Source organism: Meles meles, chromosome 16 (assembly GCF_922984935.1).
Source record: "Meles meles chromosome 16, mMelMel3.1 paternal haplotype, whole genome shotgun sequence".
NCBI lineage: Eukaryota > Metazoa > Chordata > Mammalia > Carnivora > Mustelidae > Meles > Meles meles.
The window spans coordinates 49724601-49741326 of NC_060081.1; the positions used below are offsets into that span (position 1 = coordinate 49724601).

At 39.3% G+C, this 16726-nt stretch overlaps 1 protein-coding gene across 1 annotated transcript; it reads left to right on the plus strand.

The window, feature by feature from the left end:
• Window positions 1–14122: 14122 nt before the first annotated feature.
• Window positions 14123–16116, plus strand: LOC123926925 (ATP-dependent RNA helicase DDX18-like). The gene is given in 3 exon segments (XM_045981278.1): window positions 14123–14371; window positions 14373–15568; window positions 15570–16116. Coding segments are annotated over 3 exon segments (1992 nt in total).
• Window positions 16117–16726: the final 610 nt, after the last annotated feature.

Below are 16726 nucleotides of genomic sequence, written 5' to 3' on the forward strand. Positions count from 1 at the left end.
GGAGACCTCAATGAGTACAAGTTATCTTTAATTCCACAGAGCCGTGGGGAGAACATACTCTCTATAGTTTATGTCACGTCTGATCTAACTGAGCACCAAAGCATCTTTACTAGATGCCCTAGTCTCTCACAGTCCTTGGTGCAACAGAGTTTTCCTAGTCTGCCTGTAACCCATCCCCACAAGGTTCAGATTAACGGGGGCTGACTCACAACACCCATCCCAGCAACCTTTCCTTCCTGCAGATTTCTTCAGCTCATCCAACCAGCTGCCTGGCAGCTCTTTCTTTTTTTTGATCATCTGATGTGTGGGCAGAGGTTACAGTGAAATTGGAAGGCTGGTCCCAATGATACCAGATTAGTGTCAATTTCTGAAAGATCGTGGGAATCTCATTCTCTTCTTACACAACAGAGAAGTTGGCCAAAGATGACGAGTGCACTTTGAAGCAGTGGTTCTTAGACTTAATGCTTAAAAGAAAAATCAGTTAATCTAAAAAAATTTGGGAGAATCTAATAGACTGTCCATATATACTTTTTTACTTTTCCAAGAAAGGGTATACAAAATACAGCATCTAGCTATCATCTGTTATTCATCCATTTACTCCTGCTTATAGAACACAAGTGTCTATACAAAAGAGTAGACACAGCATACTCTAGGAAAAAAATTATTTAAATGAAATAAGTTCAAATTCTTTAAAAATGTATTTTATTTTCTCTCAGGGTGGTGAAAACTCTGCTATGGTCCAGCTCTGTGTGGAAATCAGTACATGTCTGCCTTCTGGCAAATTGTTTTGGTCATTCTCATCTTCCAAGAGCCTAACTCAAATCCTGGCCCATGGTAGATAGTCAGTTATTGGACAAATAAATGGGTGAATGAAGCAATGCATGGGTGAAATGCTCAGCAGTGGATTGCTACTATTTTACCAGTTCTTTTTTTTTTTTTTTTCTCATTTTATTTTTTTCAGCGTAACAGTATTCATTCTTTTTGCACAACACCCAGTGCTCCATGCAAAACGTGCCCTCTCCATTACCCACCACCTGTTCCCCCAACCTCCCACCCCTGACCCTTCAAAACCCTCAGGTTGCCCCAACCTCCCACCCCTGACCCTTCAAAACCCTCAGGTTGTTTTTCAGAGTCCATAGTCTCTTATGGTTCGCTTCCCCTCCCCAATGTCCATAGCCCGCTCCCCCTCCCCCAATCCCACCTCCCCGCAGCAACCCCCAGTTTGTTTTGTGAGATTAAGAGTCATTTATGGTTTGTCTCCCTCCCAATCCCATCTTGTTTCATTTATTCTTCTCCTATCTCCTACCCCCCCATGTTGCTTCTCCATGTCCTCATATCAGGGAGATCATATGATAGTTGTCTTTCTCCGATTGACTTATTTCACTAAGCATGATACGCTCTAGTTCCATCCACGTCATCGCAAATGGCAAGATTTCATTTCTTTTGATGGCTGCATAGTATTCCATTGTGTATATATACCACATCTTCTTTATCCATTCATCTGTTGATGGACATCTAGGTTCTTTCCATAGTCTGGCTATTGTAGACATTGCTGCTATAAACATTCGGGTACACGTGCCCCTTCGGATCACTATGTTTGTATCTTTAGGGTAAATACCCAGTAGTGCAATTGCTGGGTCATAGGGTACTGTTGGGATTTCATCAAGATCAAAAGCTTTTGCACAGCAAAGGAAACAGTTAACAAAACCAAAAGACAACTGACAGAATGGGAGAAGATATTTGCAAACGACATATCAGATAAAGGGCTAGTATCCAAAATCTATAAGGAACTTAGCAAACTCAACACCCAAAGAACAAACAATCCAATCAAGAAATGGGCAGAGGACATGAACAGACATTTCTGCAAAGAAGACATCCAGATGGCCAACAGACACATGAAAAAGTGCTCCACGTCACTCGCCATCAGGGAAATACAAATCAAAACCACAATGAGATATCACCTCACACCAGTCAGAATGGCTAAAATGAACAAGTCAGGAAATGACAGATGCTGGAGAGGATGTGGAGAAAGGGGAACCCTCCTCCACTGTTGGTGGGAATGCAAGCTGGTGCAACCACTCTGGAAAACAGCATGGAGGTTCCTCAAAATGTTGAAAATAGAATTACCAGTTCTTTTTGTTTTAATTTGTTTTATTCTTTAAAAAAATTTAATTCCAATGTAACTAACATACATTGTTCTATTAATTTCAGGTGTACAACATAATGATTCAACAATTCCATATATTGCCCAGTGCGCATCAAGATAGATGTACCTTTCATCCCCTTCACCTATTTTACTCATCCCCCACCCACCTTCTCACTGGTAACTAGCTGTCTGTTCTCTATAGTTAGAAGTTTGCTTTTGGGGGTGTCTCGGTGGCTCAGTTGTTTAAGCCTCTGCCTTCAGCTCAGGTCATGATCCCAGGACCCTGGGGCTGAGCCCTGCCACAGGCTCCCTGCTGAAATGGGAGTCTGCCTCTCCCTCTGCCCCTCCCCACTGCTCCTGTTTTTGCTCTCTCTCTCTTTCTCTCAAATGAATAAATTTTTAAAAAACTTAAAAAAAAAAGACCTTGTTTTTGGTTTGTCTCTCTCTTTTTTTTTTAACTCTGCTTGTTTGTTTTGTTTCTTAAATTCCACATATGAAAGAAATCGTATGGTGTTTATCTTTGTCTGACTGGTTTATTTCGCGTAGCATTATACTTTCAGGATCCATCCATGTTGTTGCAAATAGCAAGATCTTATTCTTTTCTATGGCTAAATTATATATGTGTGTGTGTGTGTATATATATATACATATATATAATCTTGCTATTTGCAACAACATGGATGGATATATATGTGTATATATATATGTATATATATACGTATATATAACATTCTTTATCCATTCATCTATGATGGACACTAGGGCTGCTACCCATGATTTTTAATTGTCAAACTTCTTTCACAATTTTCGTGAGTTGAATTATGGGTCCCAAAAGATATGTCTATCTAGAACCTCTGCCTCTGATTTTATCTGAAAAGGGATGTTTGCTTATGTAATTATGGTAAGAATCTCAAGACCATCCTGGATTAGGATGGGCCCTAAACTCAATGATGAGTATCAGAGTAACAATAACAGAGATGCAGAATGAAAGCCATTTGAAGGCAGAGCACAGATCACAAGGGTGCATTTGCAAGTTTAGGAAGGCCAAGGATTGCAGGCAACCACCGGAAGCTAGGAGGGAGGTTTGTAAATAGACTGTACTTCAGAGCCTCCAGGAAGAACCAACACTGCTCACACCTTGATTTTGGATTTCGGGCCTCCAAAAATTCCGTTGTTTTAAACCACCAACTTTGGGCAACTTGTTATAACATCCTTGGAACAGAATATGATAATCTACATTTAAACTTGTAGTCAAGTTTACTTATTTTAAAAAAATTGTGGAATATTTGCATGATAATGGTGACATATTTCTTTTAAATAATTACTTTCCATTACTCATCATGTTTTACAAAATTATTTAAATTGAGTTTTTAATATTCTTAAGAATAGACAATATATATATGTTGTTAACATTTAAGTTGGGAACAAAGACTATTTACTTCTAAAAGCAAAATAATAAAAAGCAAAATAAAAGATATGATCATAAAATTGTAAAAGATAGAAGCATTATTTGTTGACAAATAAAAATGGCATGTGATGTTTTGTTGGAAGACACGTGTTCGTCAGATATATGTGAAATTTAGTTACATGTTTTATATCATCAAAAAATAAAGAGTAAAAAAAAATAAAGAGTAAAAATAAAGACTGGTTTTGTGATCTGATGTTTAGAATATTACCATTTTGGATTAGCAATCATCTGGCCTATTTTTCTGGAAGATGTGTTTATTTCTAAGTTATAAGAGAACTGACTTGGTATTATTCTATTTTCAAACAGGAGGTACCTCTGGAACTTCTTCACTCATGTTAAATGAAAAGATTAATTGCATATAATCCCTTCTGTATTTTCTCTTTTTAGCCTCTGATTCTCTTAGACCTAAAGCTATTTTGATTTGATCTGTAGGAATTTTAATGAGAAGAATTCAGAGTGCTGGTGTGGTGCTGATCATGTTGAGATAAGTTACATTTGTGTGATCTCCCTATTGTAATCTATGTTTCTTTCCTCTTGACTTTGATCAACTATCATCTATGAATACAATTTAAACATATGTTAAAACTATAATAGATTAGGTTATTTTTCTGAAAATATTTTTCCTCCCCCCATCCCCTACCCATGATATTTCCTCACTCTTTGATGTTCAACTTAGTCTTAATATATATTTTAGTTTTCTGGTGTATATTAAAAAGGAACATCTTATTACTATAATTTCTGCTTATAAATTCAAATGAAAATAATTAATTTTTAAGTATATATAATAGGGCTGTAATGTAAGCACAAAATTAGTTAATGGCTCTTTGTATTGACAGTTATAGCATTTAACTTAGTAAATGTTTCAACATTCAATGTATTTATATTTTTTCTTTTAGTTGAATAGAGCCAAGAAAATTTACTTTAGAATAATAAATACCAGGGCACCTGGGTGGATCAGTGGGTTAAAGCCTCTCTGCCTTCTGCTCAGGTCATGATCCCAGTATCCTGGGATCCAGCTCTGCATCTGGCTCTCTGCCCAGCAGGGAGCCTGCTTCCCTTCCTCTCTCTCTCTGCCTGCCTCTCTGCCTACTTGTGATCTCTGTCTGTCAAATAAATAAACAAAATCTTAAAAAAATAATAAATACCCATTGGCTTATTTTTTTAAACTTTGTTTGATAATGTTAGGATTATCTTTAACTAAACTAGAAATCCTAAAGTGAATTACTAGGTCATTATTTTGTTACAATAGCAATAAACAATATCTCACAATTTTTAATAGTCTATTTATTTATTTATTTATTTAAGAGGGGAGGTGCAGAAGCAGAGGGAGAGAGAGAAAGTCTTAAGCAGAGTCTACTCTGAGCCTGATGTAGGGCTTGATCTCACTGTCCTGAGATCAGGACCTGAGCCCAAACCACGAGTCGCATGCCTCACTGCACCACACAGGTGTCCCGTCACAATAGTTAATATTCTTTTTTTTTTTTTCTTTTTGGCACCCCAATTGTTAATATTCTTAATTGTAATTATAAAAGTTAGAGAATAAGGAGCCAACCATCATATTAGTGGCTATATGCAATTACTAACAAATGTGAACTTATTATTGAATAATTGCTCTGGCTGAAGCTCTGTCTGAGAGACACACCAAAGCCTTGACTGGTATTTGAGATAACACATAGATTCTAGTGGCCTAGTTGCTTGATCTGTGGATGGCAAGTCTGATCTATGGATGGCAACATTGGCATTGCCTGGAAGCTAACCAGAAATGCAGACTCTCTGGCCTTACCTGAGACCATTGGGTCAAAACTTCAGCAATCTGTTTAACAAGCCACCTGTGTGATTTTTTTGTAGTTCAAGTTTCGGAGGTGTTGGGCCAGATACACACTTGGACAGTGTACCTATATCCCTATGAATAGACCAGAAATCACATAAAAGACCAGTCTAGTTCAAGTTTAATGCAGTGCAAGTTTTGTTAATGATTCACTTACAATCATTTCAAATATCTGAGGAAAAGGGCAGAAGGAGATGCATTTAAATGAAATTAAAGAAGAAATTAACTTAGATTCAAATGACTACTCCAATATATCCATTTTATATTATATAATTAATTTTGATTTTATATACATAGTTTTTATAAATAGCTAAGTATATTTCAAACGTAAGTCTAAATCAAAATATCTGGAAATTTTGAGATAAAAACCCATGACTTCTGTGTAATTGCTCACAGTTTTGTGAGAGTGAAAAGCAGGAAAAGAGACAACTGGGACCTGTGAGAACCAGGCAAAATACATCAGATACAAAGAGTCAACCCCTGGCAAGGGGGTAGATAGATATGGAACTTCGTAGAGGTAGCAAGGAATTGTCCATTTGGAATTATAAAGTCACTGATATGATCTTGTGGTTTTGTACTCTGATGGGCAAGGAAGAATAGTCAGCTTCTTCTTTTGATTTGATAGTCACTTTATTGAGATTTAATTCATATACCATAAAATTCACCCATTTCAAGTGTATAATTAATTCAGTGTTTTTTAGTATACTCGCAGAGTTATACTACTGTCTAATTTTAGAACATTTTCATCGTCCCACAGAGAAACACACATATTCTGAATATTCTGGACATTTCATATAAGTGGGATCATATGATATCTGTCTTTCTCATTCTTCTGTGCTGGCCTCTCTCACTTTGCATGTGTTCAATGTTCATCCATGATATAGGATGTTATCAATACTTTATTACCTTTTATTGTCAAATAATATGCCATTGTATGGTTATAACAGATTTTATTATTCCATTTGTCATCTGAAGGACATTTGAGTTGTTTCTACTTTTTGGTTATTATGGATAAAGTTTGCTATAAATATTTTGAACAAGTGTTTTTGTGGACATACGTTTTCATATCTCTTGGGTGGGATTGTTGGCTTATATGGTAATTATGTTTAATCTTTTGAGAAACTGCCAGACTGTATTCAAGTAACATTGCACCATCATTTTACATTCTCACCACCAATGTAGGAGGGTTCCAATTTTTCCACATTCCTGCCAACACTTATTATTGACTCTCTTTCTGATTATAGCCATTCTTGTGGATGTGAAGAGGTATCTCATTGTGGCCTACATTTTCATTTTCCTAATGATGTTTTTTTCATAGGCTCTTTTGGCCATTTCTATGTCTTTTTTGGATAAATATTAATTCTCATCTTTCATATTTTATCATTGAGTTTTAATCATTTTTCTACAATCATTACCTGGATGCAAGCCTCTTAACAGTTATATGATTTTGTGGATGAAGTACAATTTACACTTTATCATGCATACAGACTTCCTCATCAATGTCTCAGCTTGGGCCCTCCAAGATGATCCTTGGGTGGGCAAGGGGTTGCCCTGTACAACCGGCCAGGAGCCCCTGAAGCTGGCGGGGTAGTGCGCTGGGAGGAAACTGCGCATGCGCCCACGGAGGGACTGCGCATGCGTCAGCGGAAGGACTCCGCATCTGCTTCCTGTTGGGTCTCTGGACCCGGCCGGGCTGGGATATCAGATGCCAGACACGAACTGGGATTTGTGGGGGAAGCCACGTGCTGCCAGGTGATGCCTGGTCCCAAACGGGTATCACTGTTCTCCTAATGTCAGAGCTCATGGGAGCTTAGCCTTGCCATCCTGAGTAGTGTCGAGGAGTCCACTCATAAGAGACAGTTGGGAGGCCTGACTTCCCCAGATGCCCTAAGTATTTTTCCTGCCCTTGGCCAAAGAGGTCGGGCTCAAAAGACCTTCCTCACGGGGCATCAGGAATGCAGTTTTGGGAACTGTTGGCCCAGGAAGATGTCCTGCTAGAAGGGGCAGCCCCAGCCGCACAGGGATAGAAGTCCTGAACGCCGGAGGGTGAACTGTGCGTATACATGCCGCCAGCTGGGAATCTGGGAGGCCCGGGCTGGGTCCCTGCGTCGTCTGAGGGAGGACTTCTGGGGGACGCACTCTGCTTCTGGGATCCACCCTTCTCCAGAACAGAGTTGCTAATTTCCCTGAAGCAAGATCTCGCCACGGCCGCCGAGGCCATTCTGTGCCTGACCAGGGCTGCATGCGATGAGAGACACCTGTCCATCGTGATGGCCAGTCTGTAAGTCCCTTGTGAATAGCAGGGCCTTTCGGAGTCTGAGGGTCGCCACCATTCAAATATAGTCACCAGGAGCTGTTTGGGAAACTGCCGACTCCAGGATAATGGATCAGGATGATGGCAGTCCTTGTCCCAAAGGCTGGGGGATGCCCGAGGGTAGGCGCGTAGACGTGATCTGCGCATGCTCCTGTGGTGTTACTTAGTATCCAGATTCCCAGGTTTTGTATCTGGGTTCAGTCCAGTGTGGGATACACGTGGCCACAGGCTGGGACTTCTGGAGCATACAGAGCGACATGCATGGTGTGAGGTAGGTGCATTAATTTATTATATTGCTTGTTGCTGCCCTGTTGTTTCAGCACCATATTTTGAAAAACTTACTTCACCGCTGAATTTGTATCAAAAATCAGTTGTATCAAAAATCAGTTGACTACCAATGAATGTAAAGGCTTAATTTTGGATCCTGAATACCATTCTATTGATTAATATGTCATTTTATGCCAGTATCATGCTGTCTTGATTACAGTAGTAGTTTGTTTTTTGTTTTTGTTTTTGTTTTGTTATTATTGTTTTTACTCTTTTTAAAAGACTGTTTTAGACATGCTTGGTTCCTTGCATTTCCTTATGAATTTTAGGATCTGCTTTTCAATTTCTGCACAAAGCCATCTGAGATTTTGATAGGTTGCATTTTTTAGATTTATTTTTGTATTTGAGAGAGAGCATGAGGGTTGGAAGGGGAGAGGGAGAAGGAGAGAATCCTCAAGTAGATTCCTTGTTGAGCACAGAGCCCCACAGAGTTCACAGTCCCAGGACTCTGAGGTCATGACCTACGTGGAAATCAACAGTCAGCTACTTAACCTATGAGCCACCCAGGTCCCTCTTGATAGGTTGTATTGAATCTGTAGATCCATTTTATTTTCTTATGTGATTGTAAATTCCTTCAGTATGTCAAGAAATCTCAAATATCTATACTTAACCCAGACATGTTAGAAAGTCTAGACTTGTATGTCTGCCTGCCCAACTGGCCCTCTCTGAGACATCTGAAGTTCATCCTATTTAAACAAACTCTTGGTGTTTCTTCCCATCACCTGGACTTCCTCTAGCCTCCCCGCTCCCTGTTAACGGCATTCTTTTTAATGTAGTGTCTTACACTGTGTATCAGGTCATGTTGGCTGTAGGTGATTTATACATAAAAAGTTTCATTTTCTCATGAAAAAGAAGTCTGGAGGTATGCAGGTCTGGCTGGCATGTGAGTGTCTACCTTCTCCAGCATTTGGCCTTATCTCCATGGTCCAACTTGACTGGTGAGGTTACAATATTACATCCAGACAGTAGGGTTTAGGAAGAGAAGAGTAAGGCCGTAACATCTTAGAAGGTCCCAATACTTCCACTTGTATTTTATTGGCCAGTGCTTAGCTTTATATGTTATAACCATATGTAGCTGAAAGTAATACAGAAAAATCTTATCTGGAACTCTTGGCCCAACAAATAAATTTAGGGTTCTCCTGTTAAGAAGCGAAGGGGGCATGGATATTGGGATAGGATATTAGCAAAAAGGATATTAGTCATTTTCCTTTTCTTTCCCTCTCACCCAAACCATCAACAAGTCCTTTTCAGTTTACTTTCCAAAAGTACATTAAATTTGTTTACTTTTTATTTCTAGTGCCTTCTTATCCAAGTCGTCATATTTTGTAGGCAGTAGTCTCTGGTTCTCTCTCTGCTGCTACTCTTTGCCCCTATGTTCTCTAAATATCTATCAGAGTAGCATTTTACAAAATGCAAATCTGGTGACATTGTTTAGCCTAAAACTCCTCTGTAGTTCTCTTTTCCCTAGGTATCCTCAAGTTATATATGCAGCCTTGTGTGGATTGGTCACTACCTATTTCTCCAGTCTTAACTCATACCATGTACTCTGATTCGGCCACATGTACTTTACCAGTTCTTCACATGCATTGTGAGTCCTGTCACAAGGCGCATACTGTTGCCTTTGTAGGAATGCATTTCCCTCTCTCTTTGACTAGTTAAAATAGAACCCTTCATTCTCCTGACCTTTTAAGAAGCCAAATCCTCCTATTACAGGCTCCCACAGCTTTTCTCCTGTGAAATATGTAACTCTGTGGTAATTTCACATTTATATGATGATTTGCTCTTTGTCTTTTCCCCCGGAGTAAGCTCCTTAAGGGCAGATACAATGTCTTTATTTGCTCATCATTGTGTTCTTAGAATAGCATTTGACATTTGATATAGTCAGTGAATCTTGGCCAAGTAAATGGAATAATGAATTGAATAGGTATCATGGGGAAGAGTGAATCCATTTTTGTGAGCTTTAGCAATCCAAAATTAGGACAGATATATTGAATTTTTGGAAAGCAACATTGTTGAAAAAGAAAATGACATATATAGAATGACCCAACAATTTGGGGGCAACTTTTCTTGTGAATATGTCATTTTATTCATTCATCAAACAGTTGTTGAGAGCCCATTGTTTGCCCTGCCTCTTGCTGTTTGTATGAATTTGGCAAGTTATTCAGTTCTCTGCTTGCTCATTTCCTCAAGTAACGGTAGTTGATTTCCCTGGACTCTGCTCAGCCAGTCTGTTGAATCTCCTCTTGCAGTTTCTATTTCTTGGGCCCCCTCATCTGTTCATTAATGCACTGGTAATTAAAGATCTGCCTTTGAGGTTTCCATCTCTCTGGATAAGAAAGTTGTATATTAGTAGATGCTTTCTTCAGATTGACTATATACTGGCATTCCAATGAGCTGTCCTAAGCATTTGGTAGGATTCAGCATTGAACAAATTGGATTTAGTTCCTGTCCTCATGGGAAGTCCTAGTTGAATGGGGAGGGAGGAAGATGTAAAATAATTTTAAAAATTGTAATTAAATACTACTTTGGAATAGGTATTATGAGCAGAAGTTAGGGACTATGATATGGGTGTGTAGAAAATGTATGTATGTATGTATGTATGGCAAGTTGTTGTCAGGCTTCTTAGAAAAAAACAGTATGGGGATCATTGGAATTAGGAAATGCTAATATTTAATGAATTAGGAAATGTTAATATCCAATCTGTGCTGGTTAACCAGTGTGCTTCCTGGGATTCACCATTTATACTGATCTTACCAGATCTTTCCTGATGAAAACAAGAAAGATAAGAAACTGGCCAGAAAGTATGTATGTTATAGGTGGCAGGTTTAGGTGAGGGTTTGGGGACTGTTTCTAGTGGTATTTAAGTAAAGACTTGAAGGATGAATATAGAGTTACGCTAGCAAGGAATGGGAGGAAAAACATTACAGGCAGGAGAATTAAGCTTCCATGGGTGACTTTGCAGAAGATCTGGGAGACTGGTGTGGGCTCAGGCTGTTGAGAACACTTCCTATGTCTCACCTTAATTTCTAACTTCACCTCTTCAAATATCTCTCCTAAACAAGGACTCAAAGATTTGATAAAGTTCCTCTGCAGCACTGTAAGTGCAAAGAATATTCATGTATTCTGCTCCCTATAGCCCTTTTCTTAGGAAGAGTGTGCTCCCATTAATGAAACTAAGCATACATTGGCATTTTTAACCAGTTTGCCATGTCTTTGCTTACAGTCAGGTAAGTCCCCAGAGTCTTAATCAAATAAATGGGTGTTAGAAAAGTTACATGCTTAGAATGAATATTTGAGACCAAAGAGGGCATTTAAAATTTTTTTAAATTAAATTAAATTTTTTCAGTGTTCCAAAATTCATTGTTTATGCACCACACCCAGTGCTCCATGCAATACGTGCCCTCTTTAATACCTACCACCAGACCCTCCCACCCCCGCCTCCCCTCCCAAACCCTCAGTTTGTTTCTCAGCGTCCAGAGTCTCTCATGGTTCGTCTCCCACTCCGATTTCCCCCAACTCACTTCTCCTCTCCAACACCCAAGGTCCTCTGTGTTATTCCTCATGCTCTACAAATAAGTGAAGCCGTATGATAATTGATTCTCTCTGCTCGACTTATTTCACTCAGCATAATCTCCAGTCCCGTCCATGTTGATACAAAAGGTGGGTATTCATCCTTTCTGATGGAGGCATAATATTCCATTGTATATATGGACCATATCTTCTTTATCCATTCATCTGTTGAAGGGGATCTTGGCTCTTTCCACAGTTTGGTGACTGTGGCCATTGTTGCTATGAACCTTGGGGTACATATGGCCCTTCTTTTCACTACATCTGTATCTTTGGGGTAAATACCCAGTAGTGCAATTTCAGGGTCATAGGGTAGCTCTATTTTTAATTTCTTAAGGAATCAAAGAGGGCATTTTAAACATCCCTGTTAATCTCCGATTTTAATGTTATCTTTTATAACACTTTGTTTTTGAGATAATATTTGACCTTCAATCTTATTACACTTTACTTTGCTGTAAGAGACAGCACTAGATACTGTACACTAAGAATATATTAAGCTTAATTACATACTTTTTTGTTCAGGAGAAGTAACATACACCTGGGAGAGTAAGCAATAAAACGATGGCAAATATGTCAATGTGAAGAAAGCATATCCTGCTTAATTCTCTAAGTCGAGTATGATCTTAATTGAAGGCAGGACTTTATTCCCAGTGAACAAGTGAACAGATGAAGAGGGCCACAAAATAAAAATAGGAAAAGAAGATTTGGAGGATATTTTATGTTTTAATCACAGTAATACCAACAAGTGGACTGAAAAGTTTCTTAAGGTATCAAGAAGTCAGTCACCCTCACTTGAAATAACTTATGGCTAAATGGATGGCAAATATGGTTTGATTATAGTATACTACACACAGATACACACACACACATACACACACACAGCACACACACATATTCTTTCCAATAAAGGAAGGGAAATGGAAAAAGGACTCCTATTCAATGTTTTTATATAACAAAGTGCTTAAATAGTGAAGTGTTTCCAGGGAGTTGGGTACACCATCCCTCATACTTTGAGAATTCCCACTAGATGATTTGTAAGCATGTCTAGTGTTCACATGTAACATTGAAAAGATCAACATCCATGAGCTTATATTTATAGTCTGGACAATGCTAGGCACTTGTCAAAATACTGGGCCCAAATGTGATTCCTGGGAGGCTCTTATTCCCAAGACATCATTGAGTGTTTCCAGTGTCCATGGACTGATGTTAGCTTCATGAAGTCAGGACTGGATGAGCCCTGGTCAACAAGTGAATTCTTCTTTTCCAGTGCAAAGTGTGACTATGTCCATCTAGTCAACCAAAGACAGATGAGAACCATGTCTGTTCATAATCTCTCTGAAGATTATTTCACAAACTCAGCCATTCATTCTTACATCAAGTGACTTCCCTTGTTAAGCAATTGTTTCTTATGTCTAACCTTTGAAACCTGCTCCTTTCCTATTTTGTCCCAGTAGAGATGAGAAGTTTGTCCACCATATAATCATGGCAATTACTCTTCTTTAACCTTTGTTCTTTCTGGTTTACAAAATAATCTTAGGTTCATTTGCTTTCTCTGATTGAAATTTAACAATTTTGACCCTTTCTTATGATGTTGAATATTCTTATGTTTTTTTATAAAAAACAAATTTATGGCAGGGAAAGGAGTTTAACTAGAGGCCAAAAATCAATGAGAAAGTAGATTTCTGAACTCACAGGCTAATGTTCTTTCTTCTATACCTCAGTAAACTCCCCTTTCTGTCACTGGAACAGTGCCTAGGATTTCTAGAGTGCAACACTTAGACAAGTAGGGATTCACAGGAGTATGAGTGTTTGGAGGATGATGGTAGTTGATAGGAGGAGAGTCAAATATCTTACTATTTTAAGCCCTTGGGAATGAGAATTGAGACCATGATGAGTTTCCCATCCCTCTTGGGGCAAGCATGTTCTATACTACTGAAAGTAGTATAGAACTACTCAAAGTAGGAATATGAACACAGTTGAGTTTGTTATCATTCCTGGTCTTGGTTTGGTTTAGGGTTTTGGTGATATAAACAGTCGTTATGGCCATCCTACTGCAAGTTCTAGCACAGGATTGTGAGAGTCATCAAGTCCGCTCGCCTTCACTGGTGCTCCATGAGTGCATTCTACAGCCCTGGCCAAAGAACACTCTCGCCTCTTTCAACACCTGCTCTGTTATCTTTAATTATAATAATAACAGAACCAACAGTTATTTCACACTTAAAATGTGCCATGCATTTTGCTAAGGGATATATATATATATGGATATAAGTAATATAAAATATATATGTACAATATTTTATATATTTTTGTGTAATTCTGTATGTATATGTGTGTAATGTTTATATGTGCATATGGAAAAATACATACATGTATATGAATGTATATAAACACTGTCTACATAGGACTGGGAGGAAGTAATGTCAACCCGGTAGCTGAGTTGTGGCGCCGTGGTGGAGGTGCTTTACCGACAACATGTCCCATCTACCCATGAAACTCCTGCGCAAGAAGATCGAGAAATGGAACCTCAGATTGTGCCAGCAGAATTTAAAGCTCCAGGGAGCCTCGGATGTGAGCTTATCAGAAACGCAAAATGGAGATGTGTCTGAAGAACCAGTGGGAGGTGGGAAGGTTAAAAAATCCGTGAAACAGTCTGTGAATGTGGGCTCCTCAGAAGCCCAGAATGGAGAGAGAACTAAACAAACAGTGGAAACTGTACAAGTTTAAAAAAAAAAAAAAGAAATCTACCATAAAAATCAATGGAGAAGCAGCAACACAGCCTCCCAATTCAGAACCAAAAAAAGAGAAAAATGAGAAAAAGAGAAAAATGGTGGATGATGCTGGGCCTGATACCAAAAAAGTGAAAACTGAAGACAAAGGGGACTCTGAAGAAGGGGCCCAAGCTCCTGAAGGGACAGAAAACAGTGTGGAGAAGCCAGATGATCAGGAAGAGGACAGTGAAGTGCCCAGCCTACCCCTAGGACTGACAGGACCATTTGAGGATACTTCATTTGCTTCTCTTACTGATCTTGTCAATGAGAACACTCTCAGGGCAATAAAAGAAATGGGTTTTACAAACATGACTGAAATTCAGCATAAAAGTATCAGACCACTTCTGGAAGGCAGGGATCTTCTAGCAGCCGCAAAAACAGGCAGTGGCAAAACGCTGGCATTTCTCATCCCTGCAGTCGAACTCATTGTCAAGTTAAAGTTCATGCCTAGGAATGGAACTGGAGTTCTTATCCTCTCGCCTACTAGGGAACTGGCCATGCAGACTTTCGGTGTTCTTGAGCTAATGATGCACCATGTTCACACATACGGCTTGATAATGGGTGGCAGCAACAGGTCGGCTGAAGCACAGGAACTCGGTAATGGGATCAACATCATCGTGGCCACCCCAGGCCACCTCCTAGACCACATGCAGAATACCCCTGGGTTTATGTATAAAAATCTGCAGTGTCTGGTTATTGACGAGGCTGATCGTATCTTGGATGTTGGGTTTGAAGAGGAATTAAAACAAATTATTAAACTTCTGCCAACACGCAGGCAAACCATGCTCTTTTCTGCCACACAAACTCGAAAAGTTGAGGACTTGGCAAGAATTTCTTTGAAAAAGGAACCATTGTATGTTGGTGTTGATGACGATAAAGCTAATGCAACAGTGGATGGTCTTGAGCAGGGCTATGTTGTTTGTCCCTCGGAAAAGAGATTTCTCCTACTCTTTACATTCCTTAAGAAGAACCAGAAAAAGAAACTGATGGTCTTCTTTTCATCCTGTAAGTCCGTGAAATACCACTATGAGTTGCTGAACTACATCGATTTGCCTGTCTTGGCCATTCATGGAAGGCAGAAGCAAAATAAGCGTACAACCACATTCTTCCAGTTTTGCAATGCAGATTCAGGGATATTGTTATGTACTGACGGATATTCCTGAAGTCGACTGGATTGTTCAGTATGACCCTCCAGATGACCCCAAGGAATATATTCATCGTGTGGGAAGAACAGCCAGAGGCCTAAACGGGAGAGGGCATACCTTGCTCATTTTACGCCCTGAAGAATTGGGTTTCCTTCGTTACTTGAAGCAATCCAAGGTTCCATTAAGTGAATTTCAGTTTTCCTGGTCCAAAATTTCTGACATTCAGTCTCAGCTTGAAAAATTGATTGAAAAGAACTACTTCTTTCATAAGTCAGCCCAGGAAGCGTATAAGTCCTACATTCGAGCATATGATTCCCACTCTCTGAAACGGATCTTCAATGTTAATAACTTAAATTTGCCTCAGGTTGCTCTTTCGTTTGGTTTCAAGGTGCCTCCTTTTGTTGATCTGAACATGAACAGCAATGACGGCAAGCTTAAAAAGAGAGGAGGTGATGGTGGCTTCGGCTACCAGAAAGCCAGAAAAGTCGAGAAGTCCAAAATCTTCAAACACATTAGCAAGAAGTCCTCCGACCGCCGGCCGTTCTCCCACTGAAGACACACCTTCCTTTTGTCTCTAATAGCTTTGTCCTGAAATGGATTTTTTTCCCCTTTCTCTAACAAAGGAATTGTAGCTTCAGGATTGGGACTGATGGAACAGGAGTATGAGTTGACGGTTTCAAGTTCCAGGCACTGATACTTCCAGGAGATACCGCTCTTATTTGGGGATGTGAAGCAGAGTTCAATTTTTCTAGGTTGTTCAAGAGCAAAACAAGGGATCTTTCGGATTTTGTTGGGCAACAGAGTATTTTAGATCTTTTGCCTCCAAATTTGTCATTGTTTTGGAGGGCAGGGTATTTTTTTATTTTTTTATTTAAAATCAAGTAATTAACATAAAATATATTACTGGTTTCAGAGGTGGAGTTAGGTGATTCATCAGTCTTCTATATATCCAGTGCTCATTACATCACATGCCCTCCTTATTGTCCATTACCCAGTTCAGCCTACCTTAGAAGGCAGTGACCTGGTACACTGGGGGTGTGATGCGGAAAATTATCTCAGTTTTTTTGTTTTTGCTTTTGGATTTTTGTTGTTGTTGTTTTGGTTGTTTCTTGGACCTTAACCGTAGTTCTTCACCTCCCCTGAAAATGCTACTGTGGCTGGGA